The 12,844-nt window shown below is 40.0% G+C and overlaps 2 protein-coding genes across 7 annotated transcripts in view; one reads left to right on the top strand and one right to left on the bottom strand.

The window, feature by feature from the left end:
* The window catches only part of ARID4A (AT-rich interaction domain 4A), a 58,822-nt gene extending 57,219 nt beyond the window's left edge, over positions 1–1,603 (bottom strand). The window contains exons 1-2 of one of the 4 annotated variants that reach the window (XM_088797349.1): positions 1,334–1,603; positions 192–248 (exon numbers count right to left, since the gene is read on the bottom strand). In XM_088797349.1, the coding sequence (XP_088653475.1) occupies positions 192–197 (6 nt within the window). In that variant the 5' untranslated portion in view covers positions 198–248; positions 1,334–1,603. Of the gene's footprint in view, positions 1–191; positions 249–491; positions 801–1,333 lie in introns of those variants that run through there. The other 3 variants (XM_019725802.3, XM_019725803.3, XM_074327428.2) reach the window with 3 other exon arrangements.
* Positions 1,604–1,778: 175 nt separating this feature from the next.
* On the top strand, positions 1,779–11,183 carry LOC109444405 (histone-lysine N-methyltransferase SETMAR). 3 transcript variants are annotated; one of them, XM_019725805.3, is made up of 4 exons: positions 1,780–2,077; positions 3,075–3,131; positions 4,890–4,971; positions 5,386–11,183. In XM_019725805.3, exon 4 carries the CDS (start codon positions 5,389–5,391, stop codon positions 6,412–6,414), a length of 1,026 nt encoding a protein of 341 aa, XP_019581364.1. In that variant the 5' UTR covers positions 1,780–2,077; positions 3,075–3,131; positions 4,890–4,971; positions 5,386–5,388; the 3' UTR covers positions 6,415–11,183. The 3 variants fall into 3 exon arrangements, with proteins under 3 accessions (XP_019581365.1, XP_019581364.1, XP_019581363.1); XM_019725804.3 differs by lacking the exon at positions 4,890–4,971 and having other exon boundaries at positions 1,787–2,077; XM_019725806.3 differs by lacking the exons at positions 3,075–3,131; positions 4,890–4,971 and having other exon boundaries at positions 1,779–2,077.
* Positions 11,184–12,844: the final 1,661 nt, after the last annotated feature.

Below are 12,844 nucleotides of genomic sequence, written 5' to 3'. Positions count from 1 at the left end.
AGGGGCCGAACTGACTACGTTTGGACACAATAATCATTTCCCATCCATTCAACACGACCTCCTTTTCAGAAAGCGCTGCTTAGTAGAGGAATCAATTTTGAGTAGGAAAAAAAAATGACATTCCACAGCACCAGCCTCACGACAGGCAGTGCCCAGGGCACGAGGTTCAGAGTAGCGCTGACTCCACTTACCTTCATTTTTACTGGTGACTTGTGGGGTTCCAGCTCAACGAGCTATCTTCTCCGTCGCTAAACCACGGGGAGGGGAAAGAAGCACAGAATCAGTCTACACAGGGGAGCGACTCAGGGAAAGAAAGTAAACAAATGCCAGCGGGGAAGGGCAGAACCTTCATCAGCGAAGGGATAAGATTCCCCTCGGAGGGTAACCAGGTCGCAGGAGCTGCGGGGCAGTGAAAACCCCACGGGCGCCAAAGGACAGCCCGTTCCGCCCTGGAGTTAGCCAGCGGCCCACCGCGCCCCCGCCTCGCTCACCACTTTGACCCGAAAAGCTCAACTCGGAGCCCCAGGACCGATCGCTCCGGAAAAGGGCAGGGTGCCGTTGGGGCTTCCCCGAGTCCCCGACAGGCGCGGTCGCCGAGTCTTTGCTCCGCCGCCCCCCGTATACCCTGACTTCGGCCCCGCGCCCCGCCTCCGCCGCTGTGCCCCCTCCGCCCGCCCCGGGCCCGCGGTGGCGGCAGCGGAGTGTCACGGCGCCATTGCTCTCCTTCCTCCGCTCTGCACCATGTCAGGAAGAAGCGCTTCTTCACCCGAAGAGGCAGGGGCCGCGGCCTTCAGCCGGAGGCGCGAGAGTGAGGGGAGACCCGCCGAGGAGGAGGGGGCTGGGGGGGGCGGAGAGGAGGAGGGGAGGTGGCCCGGACAGCGAGTGGGAGGGGAGGGGAGCCGCACAGCGGCAGCCACCGCCTCCTCCCTGCGCCCGCCTCAACTTTTTGTACAGCCCAGAGAGGTACCTGCCCCTAGTCCCTCGGTCCAGCTACGGACTCCACAGTGGAGGACGCGCCGCGGAGTTGGGGGGCCGGCTCCCCAAAGCAGCCCGCTCCTTAGGGCGCGGAAGCAAACTTAGCGGCGCGGCCAGCCTCACAGCCATTTTCCCGGGGAAGTGGCCGAGGAGGCGGCTGCGGCGGCGGTTCCTGCACTTGCTGCCACTGCTCCCCGACTGGCCCCTTCCCCTGCGCTCGCCGCACCGCTTGCCTGGCATCTCCTTCCCCACCTCCAAAGCTTCCAACTGCACCGGGACTCCGGGCAGCAGTAGCAGCAGCAGCTGCCACTGCCGTTTCGTCCATTCAGTATCCCCCGCTTCCCTCCTCCCCACCTACCAACTGCGGTTGAAGTGCGCGCTGTCAGCTCCGAAGTCCTCCGCCCCACTGGCCCCCGTGGGCCCCAGTCTGGACAGCACCACTCCCGGCCGCGGCAGCAGTTCCTGCACCGGGTTCCCCACTCGCCCGATTTACTGCCACAATCCACCAAATAACAAGCTGTTGAGCAGACTCGTTCCTACACGAACTCCTATTGGCTGATCATGACGCCGAAGAGCTTCGGATTGGAGCTCGCTACCTGCCTTCCTCATTGGATGTAGCTCTGAAACTTCACGGATTGGTGTGAAAAACAGCATTAGGACATCTTCCACTTGTGATTGGCTGTATCCGAAGTCTAACATGACTGGAGAATCAGGTATTGAGTAAGCAACTCCTGAAACATGATTGGTAGAGACGACTCCGGATGTGCTTGACTGAGCACTGATTGGTAAATTGAAGGGTCAGGAAGAGCAGTTCGGCATGAGGATTGGCAGTGGAGTGTCCCATGGAAACTGAACCCAGAGCTGCGGCCAGGACTTGCACGGGGGCGGGGCAGGTTCTTTCCAAGGCGCCTGCGCCAAACCGGCTTCCCGGGCGCCATTTTGTCTGGGCAGCTGTGGCCGCAGTTCTATCGCATTTCATGTTTCTGGTGAGAGGAGAGCCAAGTCTTTCCCCCGTAGTTTCTTTTTACTGCGGCACTCATCCACGGTTCCCTCCAGGACAGCACCTAGTGAAGGTCAGAGGAGTCGCAGCTCTGCTGAAAAGGTCAGTTGGAAGCTACGGTTGTCCGATTGATGGGAGGATGGCGCAGCTCTAGCGGCACTGGCACCGGAAGTGAAGGGGCCACAGGGCAGCCATAGCAAAGTTCTCCTTGCGGCGGGGTGGGGAGCGGGGGGCGGGATGAAAGAGGACGAGGCTTCCTCTCCCGCCGCGAAAGAGAAAGAGGCGGAGAGGACTTGCACTTCTCTTCCTCCGGACTAATCCTTTGGACTCCGCTCGAGAGCCTTTCTGGGGTCTGCTCCTCGGAGCAGTTCTTTCTCCCTTTGAAAGTGCGTTTCGAGTATTTGTCATATTCTCAGCCAAGTGTCACTGGTTGTGGCCGCCTCCTTAATTAAGATGGGGAAGGCAAGGTTCTTAGACATATCCTGCGTGGGGAGAGGTGTTTCCGCGTGGTTCTCACGAGATTAAGCTCAGGTTTCGGAACGCTGAGGAATTCACTTGCATAGACACTGCTACTCTGACCTTAGAAAAGCAGCTGTTCCACACTGCACGAGGCATATGCTTATTTTTTAAAACGGAAATAGCAATGATTTTGCAGGGACAGAAAACACATTAGATAAAAGGACCTCTCGGGTAGGACTTTGTTCAGGGCAGCCATCGATCTTGTTCTATTAGCAAAATCTTGTGTGTTAAATAAAACAAAAACGTTTGAAATGGTGGAAATGGATTGACAAGCTATAAAGAATGAATTAGGAAAATGGAAAATATCGTCGGTAATCAGAGTTGACTAAATATACTCAAAAAGCGAACATTTTTACTAAAGCCAGATCAATTTTTCATTCATAAGTAATTTTTTTTTAATTGAGAAAGTGAAATGTATGTTGGTATTTCTACGGAGTAACCTAGTCGCACTAATCAAGATAGCTTCTTAAAAGCGTCCTCCTAATACTCGTTATGAATGAACCCTATTACTATAGATTGGTGGGGCTCCAGACTAGAAAATGGTTGAGTGATTTAATAATTATTGGGTTTTTGTTGGCAGTTGGTCTGAAGAAAACAGGACCTACCTCTCTGACAAATATCCAGAAGTATTACTGAGGTGAGTTCCAACATCTGAAAAATCTTTAGAATTGAGGCGAGTGCCTGGAAAACTATTTTGTGGACCAGTAAAGTAGAGCCATACATAGCAAAATGGAAGAATGGTAGTTGAAAGATTTTTTTTTTTTTTGTAAAAGGTTCAAGTGAGTCTGTCCAATTAGCTTCCAGATATTTTAGAATGAAATCTCAAGGTTAGGGCATACTGATGGATTTGTATACCCATTCATGCGGTTCACATTTCTGCACTTACGTACTTAATATTTTTATCATGGAACGATATGAACATTTTCATGAATTTTTTTTCTCCCTATTTAAAAATCTGGCATATAGGAAAAAGACAATTCAATAAGGAGGGAAGTGATTTTTTTTTCCTTAAGGAAATTATCAAACAATACTGCTGAATTTCCCAGTGGGTAATCACCTATAATTCCACTACGCAACTTTCAACTGTTATTATCTGATCCAAATAACACGTCAGTAGGCATTCGGGAATTACTAAAAAGCCAAAAGAACACAAAAGTCTCTTATAGCCCCTCCACCAAAAGTTAATTACAGTTTATACTACACTTATACAAAGGGGTTTCTCTTTTTAATTGGTATTGTTTTACAGAAGTTCATTTGAGTTGTGCTCATTGTGGCCGTATTTTTCTTTGTAGAAAACATTGGTAACAGGAAATGTTTTCTTAAAGCATTTTTCTTGGCTGTGTAGTATTCTAGAGGCTAGCCGTACCATAATTCATATAACCTGATCTCGGAGTTTCTGTAATAACAATAACATGTCTTAATATCTTTGTGTGTATTTTGAAAGAGTTTGAAAAGAACTGATGTCAGCTAAGAACTGACATCAATGGCTAAAATTTCTAGGTATCTAGATCTCCCTTCACTTCCCTGATTATTTCTTTAAAATAAATTCCCAGAAGCAGAAATATAAGGCCAAAGGGATTGTACATTTAAAGCTTTTGATCCTTGTACAGTTGCGCATCAGAAAGCTTTTGGTCTTATTGCACTTAGATTTTTTGTTGTCTTTTTTGCTTTTACTACATTTTGCCTTTTTTTTTCTTTAACTTTATATTTTAACTGTCTGTCCTGGTCTCATTTATTCAAGTAGAATTATTACAATCTTTAAGTCACACATATAGTAAAATAAATTAGAGAATGTTTATTGGAGCTTAGGAATGATTTATTAAAACTAATTTGGTTTCTTCAAACTAATTTTTCACTCTAGAGTAGTCAGGCATGTGTGCAGTGAAACACTTTGCTACATGGAATTGACATTTAGAGATTGTGAAAAACAAATTGTTTTTATGGTATAGTTAGTTGAGTTTAACTATTTTATGTTTCCCTGAAGTTTTGCATCCTTATGTGCATTCTCTTGGTGCCTTTGTAACCTCACAGGACCCTTTACATCGCCTCTATCATAACATTTACTTGGTAGTTGCTTGGCTCTTCCCCAGTTTGAGACTGTTCATCCAAAGGGCAGCAACGGAGTTTTAATCACTGTTATGGTTGCCTACCTGATACATGGTTGATGCTCTGTCAGTATTTCTTATGAATCTGTGTATTACATACAAAATATGTAAGATAAGCTAATTTATGTTTTCTTTAATTCTTTTCTGAGAATTCATGTTTCACAGATGCTGTCTTAACCTTCGAAATTTTTTTAATGTTCCAAATATTTGAGTTGATACTGAATTAATTTGTAATTCCTAATATAATGAGAACTCATTAAGAATAGTTATTCAAGATTTTGTTTTCTCAGTCTTTTTAAGGAATTTATGACATCTTAATGGAAGGCAACTGTAGACGAATATTAAATAAACCATCGCTAGATCATCTCTTAGGTATGAAAGAAAAATTATGATAGAATTGTTTTTTGTAAACTATTTCAGCAGGCCCAAGTTAATAATGTTCCCTACAAAATCAAAATTGTAAATTTTTGATAATGTTTCTATAATGAAAAGCTATTTTGAAAGTGGAATGTTTTATTTATTTGTTCAGGCCTTGCAATTGAGGCTATGTAATAAGCCTGCCAATGTGATATTTTAGACTGAAATCTCAAAATTAGAACACCGCTATGGGATTTGTTTACCCATTCATGAGTCCCATTTCTGGATTCTTAATTACGGAAAACTGAACGTTTTAATATTGGAATACATTCTTAAATAAATGTGGTTATGTTATGCACATTTTAATACACATTTCTCACTTTGTTTTTTTGCTAATGACTTATTACTTGCTGTTTATTTTATATTTAGACTATGGAAATTATGTTAGACAAAAAGCAAATTCGAGCGATTTTCTTATTCGAGTTCAAAATGGGTCGTAGAGCTGCAGAGACAACTCGAAACATCAACAACGCATTTGGCCCAGGAACTGCTAATGAACGTACAGTGCAGTGGTGGTTCAAGAAGTTTTGCAGAGGAGACGAGAACCTTGAAGATGAGGAGCGTAAGGGCCGGCCGTCGGAAGTTGATAACGACCAGTTGAGAGCAATCATCGAAGCTGATCCTCTTACAACTACACGAGAAGTTGCTGAAGAACTCAACGTCAACCACTCCACGGTCGTTCGGCATTTGAAGCAAATTGGAAAGGTGAAAAAGCTCGATAAGTGGGTGCCTCATGAGCTGACTGAAAATCAAAAAAATCGTCGTTTTGAAGTGTCGTCTTCTCTTATTCTACGCAACAACAGTGAACCATTTCTTGATCGGATTGTGACGTGCGACGAAAAGTGGATTTTATACGACAACCGGCGACGACCAGCTCAGTGGTTGGACCGAGAAGAAGCTCCAAAGCACTTCCCAAAGCCAAACTTACACCAAAAAAAGTTCATGGTCACTGTTTGGTGGTCTGCTGCCGGTCTGATCCACTACAGCTTTCTGAATCCCGGTGAAACCATTACATCTGAGAAGTATGCTCAGCAAATCGATGAGATGCACCAAAAACTGCAGTGCCTGCAGCTGGTCAACAAAAAGGGCCCAATTCTTCTCCATGACAGTGCCCGACCACACGTCGCACAACCAATGCTTCAGAAGTTGAACGAATTGGGCTATGAAGTTTTGCCTCATCCGCCATATTCACCTGACCTCTCGCCAACTGACTACCACTTCTTCAAGCATCTTGATAACTTTTTGCAGGGAAAATGCTTCCACAACCAGCAGGATGCAGAAAATGCGTTCCAAGCATTCGTCAAATCCCGAAGCACGGATTTTTACGCTACAGGAATAAACAAACTTACTTCTCGTTGGCAAAAATGTGTTGATTGTAATGGTTCCTATTTTGATTAATAAAGATGTGTTTGAGCCTAGTTACAATGATTTAAAATTCAGTCCGAAGCTGCAAGTACTTTTGTACCAACCTAATAAAATTAGAAGAAAGGAAGACATTCTAAGTGGATGGAAGGTTGTGATCAAGAATGCCATTACATAAGGAAAGCTGTGTATGGGACAGTGAGTAAACAAGTTTGGAGAGGATGACTGACTAAAGATTACTTTGGAAAATTGTGTGAGGCCAACTTGTGTTTCTAGAATTAGTTGAACATCAGAATTATATGAGGTGCTTGTGTTCTATATGGATTTGGGAATCTCTAGAGAGCCTTGAAAGCTGGGGTGTTTGCAGAAATAGTTTTGTTTTTCAAATTTTACAAAGCAAAATGAAACTAAAACAAAAATCACTTAATCCCACCCCAACATTAGATTTTTAAAATTTCCTTCTTCCTTGTCTGCATGTAATCTTTCTTTAGTCGTAATTTTTATTTATTCCTTTACCACTGTAATAAGCATTCAGTATGACTACATAGTCTCCATAATTTTAATGTCTAAAAATGTTCCGTCAAACTGTTTTGTCTGTAACTTCATTTTTCTGTTGCCTGACCATTTAGGTCTCAAAAGTTCATTGTATGAACATTTTTATGACTCTTAAAACATTGCCATGTTGTTTTCCAAAAGTTGTAATTTATAGTGTCACTGTCCCTGTGAGTTTAACTGCCAGTGTTGGATAGTCTATAATCACTTTTGCTAATTTAATAGGTGAAAAGTATGTTGAGCTTTCTTTCTCTTTGTAATATTTTTGTTAACTAGTGAGGTGGGCACTTTTTCTCTAATTTCACTTGCTGAGTATTAGTAATAGACAAGTTGTCTATTCAAGACTTCTGTCCATTTATATATTAGTCTTGATATTTTATGTCTTAATTCTTGGACTTTATTATAGTAGCTAGTAGTAATTTGCTGCAAATATTTTCCATACAGATTCCCTTTTGTTATTTTTGTTGAGGGTTTTGTAACAGACACAGGAATATGATGTCCACGAAAGGTATTATTGAAAAATTATTTGGAAACTGTCCAGTGTGACTGAACAGATGACAGAAGAATCGGAGGTAGGGAGACAAGATAATGTTGCAGTGGTGTCAGCATGAGATGAACCTAAAGTATGACCTGGAGAGAGAAAACAATAGGTGAACAAGAGATTGTGAGGGAAAATAAAGAGTTGACAGCATTTCACCTTTAATGATTATAGAGGCAAAAAAGAAAGAAACCACTCAAGATTTTAAAGACCAGGCAATAGATCATACTATTAACTAATTTGGAAAGTCAGGAGAGGCTCCTGGTTGGTAAGGAAGATGAAGTCAAATTTTAAACATGCGAGAGCTTGAAATGTCCAGTAAGCATCCAGTCTTCCTTTTCTCATGCCTGTGAGATCCCTTATTGGGACAAGACATATGCTGGACCTTATATTGTTTTCTATATTTTGATTTTCAATTTCATTTTTCCATTTGATTTTGGTGCTTTTACCAGGACTTTTTTATTTCTGATTTTTAAAGTACAACTTAAAAAGTTAAAGTTAATTAGTAAGTAAAATAAGTGTAGTTGGAAACCAGGTGATTGTCAAAGTAAGGGAAGATTAGATTTTCATGATAAAAATAATATTGTAGTATTAAGAAAGCATCTTATAAATACGTATGCTTTTAAACTGTTCAGATATGTGGAGTTAATTATCTTTCCATACTCTTCCTCAATAGATTAAGTTTTGTGTTTTATTTTGACTTTAATAAATATATGGACGTAACATGTAATTCTGTGTAACATGAATGTTTAGCCAAGATTCTTTAAATATATGAAATCTAAGTAAAGGTATTGCCTTGTTTTTTGGAAAGCACTTTTATTTCAACAGATGAAAATCAGTTTAAGGAAGGACTTTGGCAATTAAACAAAATGTAGAATAGGCTAACTTTTGACTGTTCTTCAAGAGAAGAGCTTAATTTAACCAGTTAATCTTCATTGGTCTCCTCCCCCCGCCCTTTTTCCTAGGGCTTTAAAAAATGTTTTCTGCTATTTAGCAAGAAAAAAGTTACAGTTTTGTTTTAGAAAAAATAAATTTTTTAAATGTTCCATTAGGCACCAGTCATGATACTAATTTTTTCTTTTTCATTCAGCTTGTTTTTATGAAACGATTTTGGAATAGTATATGAGCTTAAGAAATTTGAGCTACTTTGTTACATGTATCAGGACTCTTTGATCTCATTTAAATAATGATAAAAAAGTTTTCCTATCATACTGGTAGCTCTGAGTTACGTTATCTATAGATTGAGGGAAAAGTAATTAATACATTCAGAAACATTTGTTCGTTAGTTTTTAGCATCCTTAGTTTTTAATGACGATGTGGTTATATGTATATTTTAATTGCTTCTCTTTTATTAATCTGTTGCCTCTGGTACCTTTCATTTTTCAAAGATTAAGTCAAGTTACTTACAGGATTTAAGTCTTCACCATTCCCTCCATTAGAATAGCTTTAAAAGTTATTCCCGGATAGCAAAGAAGATACTTCAGCTTTAGAATGGGTAGGTGTGGCCAGGCTTTTCATGGGAGGGATGGTGTAGGGCAAATTTCTTCACCTCTGTGCCCCATCTATAAAATCAGGATTGTAGAACTGACCTGACAAGGTTGGGATTAATATTAAATGAGTTAATGCATGTAAAGTGCTTAGAATGATGCCAAGTATTTAGGAAGCACTCAGATAGGTGGTATTGTTAAGTATGTATAATGATGTATAGTGTCTGTCATTAGTGTGTCATTCAAAGAATGCTTTAAAAAAATATTGTATTTATATACCCAAAAAAAGCCTCTAGACTTTGTACATCCCATTCAATACCTTCCCAAAGGACATATCAACCTTTCTCTAAACTTCTTTTCAGGTATTATTCGCTGCAGTCACACTACAACAATCATGGCTCTCCTCTACAAGGTCTGTGTTTTCCCCGTTCTTTGTTTTTATTCATACTTTTCCCACTATCTGGAATGTTGCCCTATCACATGTTGAGTACTTTTTATATGAAGTCTCCTTTGATACCCCTACAACTATAGGTAATCTGTCCATATGAATTTAACATATTTTCTGTTACATGATTCCTACCAGTTTCTATTTTGCATTTTAGCTTTTTATTCACTTTTTATCCACTTTGATTTTCTTCACTAAGTTATGACATTCTTACAGACAGAAAACTGTACCTTACTCACCTTTGTAGGTTTAGAACCTGTCACAGGCCTTAGTACTTAGTAGCCACTCATTTGTAGAATGAGTTTATAAAAGGTACAGCAAGCTGAAATGGACAAATGCATGCCAGTGAAAATATGCTTTGTCAGTGTTTGTACACTAGGAACATCTTACCTGATCATTTACTTAAAATGTGATCACTTGAGGTTTTCGGAATTGGGTCAGATTCAAGAACATGTAGGGGGTAAAGCAAAATGGGGAACATCCACAGGTCGAGAATTTTTATTAGAATGTTTTCCTCTTGTTTTTAAAGATGATGTGTCTAACCACAAGACGGATTGTTTTTCTGACAGTAACTGATTTTTCATAGATCTGTCCACCCACTAATCTTCCCTAGCACTAGTGATCCAACTTTGTGAAAGTTTGGCTAGGACTCAGGGTCCATCTGCCGCCAATAACAGAATATACCAGCCACCTGATTCAATCAGTATTGAACCCATAATCTCACTCTCCAGGTATATTTTTCTTATCACAATGTCACAATGCATCGAGGCATGAAAGTAAGAGGCTGAGAATTTGGAACTGGGTGAGATACTTCATGAGGACACTTACTTGATCCTTGGTTACTATAATATTGATAGGGTCTTCGCCTCTAGATTTAGAAGAAATGGGAATGAGGGGAATAGGGAGATAATTTAAAATATCAGGCTCATAGTACGCATTCATAGAGCTAAAGTGGCAATTATGTACTCTTAGCTCAGAAATTCTTAACTTTTATAGTAGTTCAGTGAGATGTTGGATTGAATACCGTGTTTCCTCAAAAAATAAGACCTAGCCAGACCACCAGCTCTAATGCGTCTTTTGGAGCAAAGATTAATATAAGATCGGTCTTAATATAGGACCAGGTCTCATATAAGACCAGCTCTCTTATATTAATTTTTGCTCCAAAAGACGCATTAGAACTGATGGTCTGGCTAAGTCTTATTTTTGGGGAAACATGGTAAGTATCCTAATATAGAAAACACTTATTTGAAAACCAGATGTTCTATGCTGTTAGCATAAGCCTGTTCTCATTGGTTGTGACCTGGGATACATTGCATGAATGTTTGCTTTTAGTGTATAAGGGTCATTGGCTTAGGAATTTATAATTCTGAATACCTAACAGTTCCAATCCAGCACCATATTTTTCATGTAAGACTCCCTATAAGCATACTTATAATAGTTCTGTATTTCTGAAAGGTTAACTGATATTTAACAACCCCCGAGAATCAGAAGTATCAGACATTGACTCAATTTTAGCACTTAAGTAGCTATTCCTACCGCATGGGATCAACTTGTGAGAAGCTTTAATGTACTACCTACTTCACTGTTTTGACATGTGCTTTGAATGCTTTCATTGGCTCAGAAAACATATTTGAAATAATAGCTAAGTAAGTTCACTGATTAATTCATTATAGTGAAGTTTCTACTTTGTGTACTGGCCACACACAACAAATGAAAATACTGTGTACTCTAATATTTTTTCCTGTAGTTCATTTAAATAAACAAAACTGATGTAACCCACAAAGCTGATTTCATGACTTCCTGTGGGTCTCAACCTGGTTTGGGGTGGGTGGATTGACTAAATAATGCTTTACATTTGTTTGGTAGTTTAACATTTTACTAGATACTTTGATGATACTAGTATACCCTTAAGATACAAATTAAGTTACCTGATAAAAAGATACAAATTGTTACTTGAAAATGCTTCTAGTTGTTTCAGCAGCAGTAGAATTGGAGGGGCTGCAGAGGAGGGCAGCTGGGAGAAGTCATGGGGGCAGAGTTTGTGTTTTTTTTTCTTTTGTTGGTTAATGGTATGTTTGGTAGTGTGTTATTGGGTCTGCTAATCCTCACGGCCCACTTAGGGATTTGTATTCATATTTATTTGTATTTAGGGTTACCTCAAATCGTACAGCAAGTACACATACTTTCTCCCCAAGTAGGTTTCCTCAAACCAAACCAGAAATCATTGTTTTTAATCTCTGTCTTTTAGTCCTTATATGCAGTCAAAAAACTGCTTCCAGTATTTGTATAATTTTGGTGGCTTAGACAGGACAGCGAGGGGGGGTCATACGAAGGAACTTAAAAGAAAAGCGTATGTTCCTGTTTCTTGGTTCCTCTATGTATCACGTGATACTGTTTTTAACACCTTTAAATTGCCAAGGGAACCTTGGTAACCAAAGCAGATTTTTGCTGTTTTTCTTCTCAAATGTGAAGTTCTGCATTTTACTACGCTGTCACGAATAACTAGTCTGTTACCAGTAAATACTTAAGCCACAAAACTTGCTTCTCTATGCTGCCAAGTACTTCCTGTTTTTTCAAATTTCCATTTAGGGAAAAGAATGGATTTAGAAGAAGAGCCCGAGTTTCATGTTTAAAGAATCTCTCCTGAAATTGTTTGGAAGCTGTCCAATATCAAGATGGTAGAAAAAAATAGCACATCTTGCCTACACATGAAGTCATTTGTCAGAAAGCTTCATTTGGCTTTGTATCATGAAAGAGAGAGTTGCCAGGAACAGAAACTTTTTGTTGCAGGAAAAATTAGCATATGACTTGCCAAGGTTGTCTTGCCTTTAGGCTTTCCATATCAAATGTATTTCAGTTTGTGAATGAATCATTACTCTGCCTGTGAATGAAGAACCTATGTTCATTTCTAGTAGACTTTTCCTCTACAGATATGTAAGAACTACATTCAGCCACATTTGTTCCATTTTTCAGTAGAGACAGGTGAAAGGTCAAATGGTGATTAGAAATGGGCTACATTGCGAATACAGAATATCTGGGGGGAACAGTTACATTAAAATGATTTTAAGAGTCTTTTGTTACTAAAATACTAAAGAACATTTAGTTATACATGATGAATTACCTGTCACTTTTATCCTATGAAATCGACTTCTAATTAGGTGTTAATACAATGTGTCAGTAGAACATACACTCAATGTAAACTTGAATCCTTTGGTATTGCTGGTAAAAGAATCTTGTGTTAAGGTTCTTTTGCAATGATAGAACCAAGTGCTTCTATAAAATTTTCTTCAACCAAATTGACTTGGCCTAACTTAAGTCAGAGCTCTTCTCTTTTTTGACCTGTCAGTAAAATATGAAAGGTGCTTGTTAATCCCTGAACGCTTATGCAATTTCTCTTCCTTACCGCCTCCCTGGCATTTTGGAAATTTTCAGAGAACTGATGCT

Source organism: Rhinolophus sinicus, chromosome 3 (genome assembly GCF_057876585.1).
Source record: "Rhinolophus sinicus isolate RSI-liver-muscle chromosome 3, RSI-T2T, whole genome shotgun sequence".
Lineage (NCBI taxonomy): Eukaryota > Metazoa > Chordata > Mammalia > Chiroptera > Rhinolophidae > Rhinolophus > Rhinolophus sinicus.
This window is presented reverse-complemented; position numbering and strand designations above follow the sequence as displayed.

Coding starts and splice junctions, on each gene's coding strand:
- LOC109444405 (XM_019725806.3), top strand. CDS start 5,389: ATGGAAATTATGTTAGACAAAAAGCAAATTCGAGCGATTTTCTTATTC.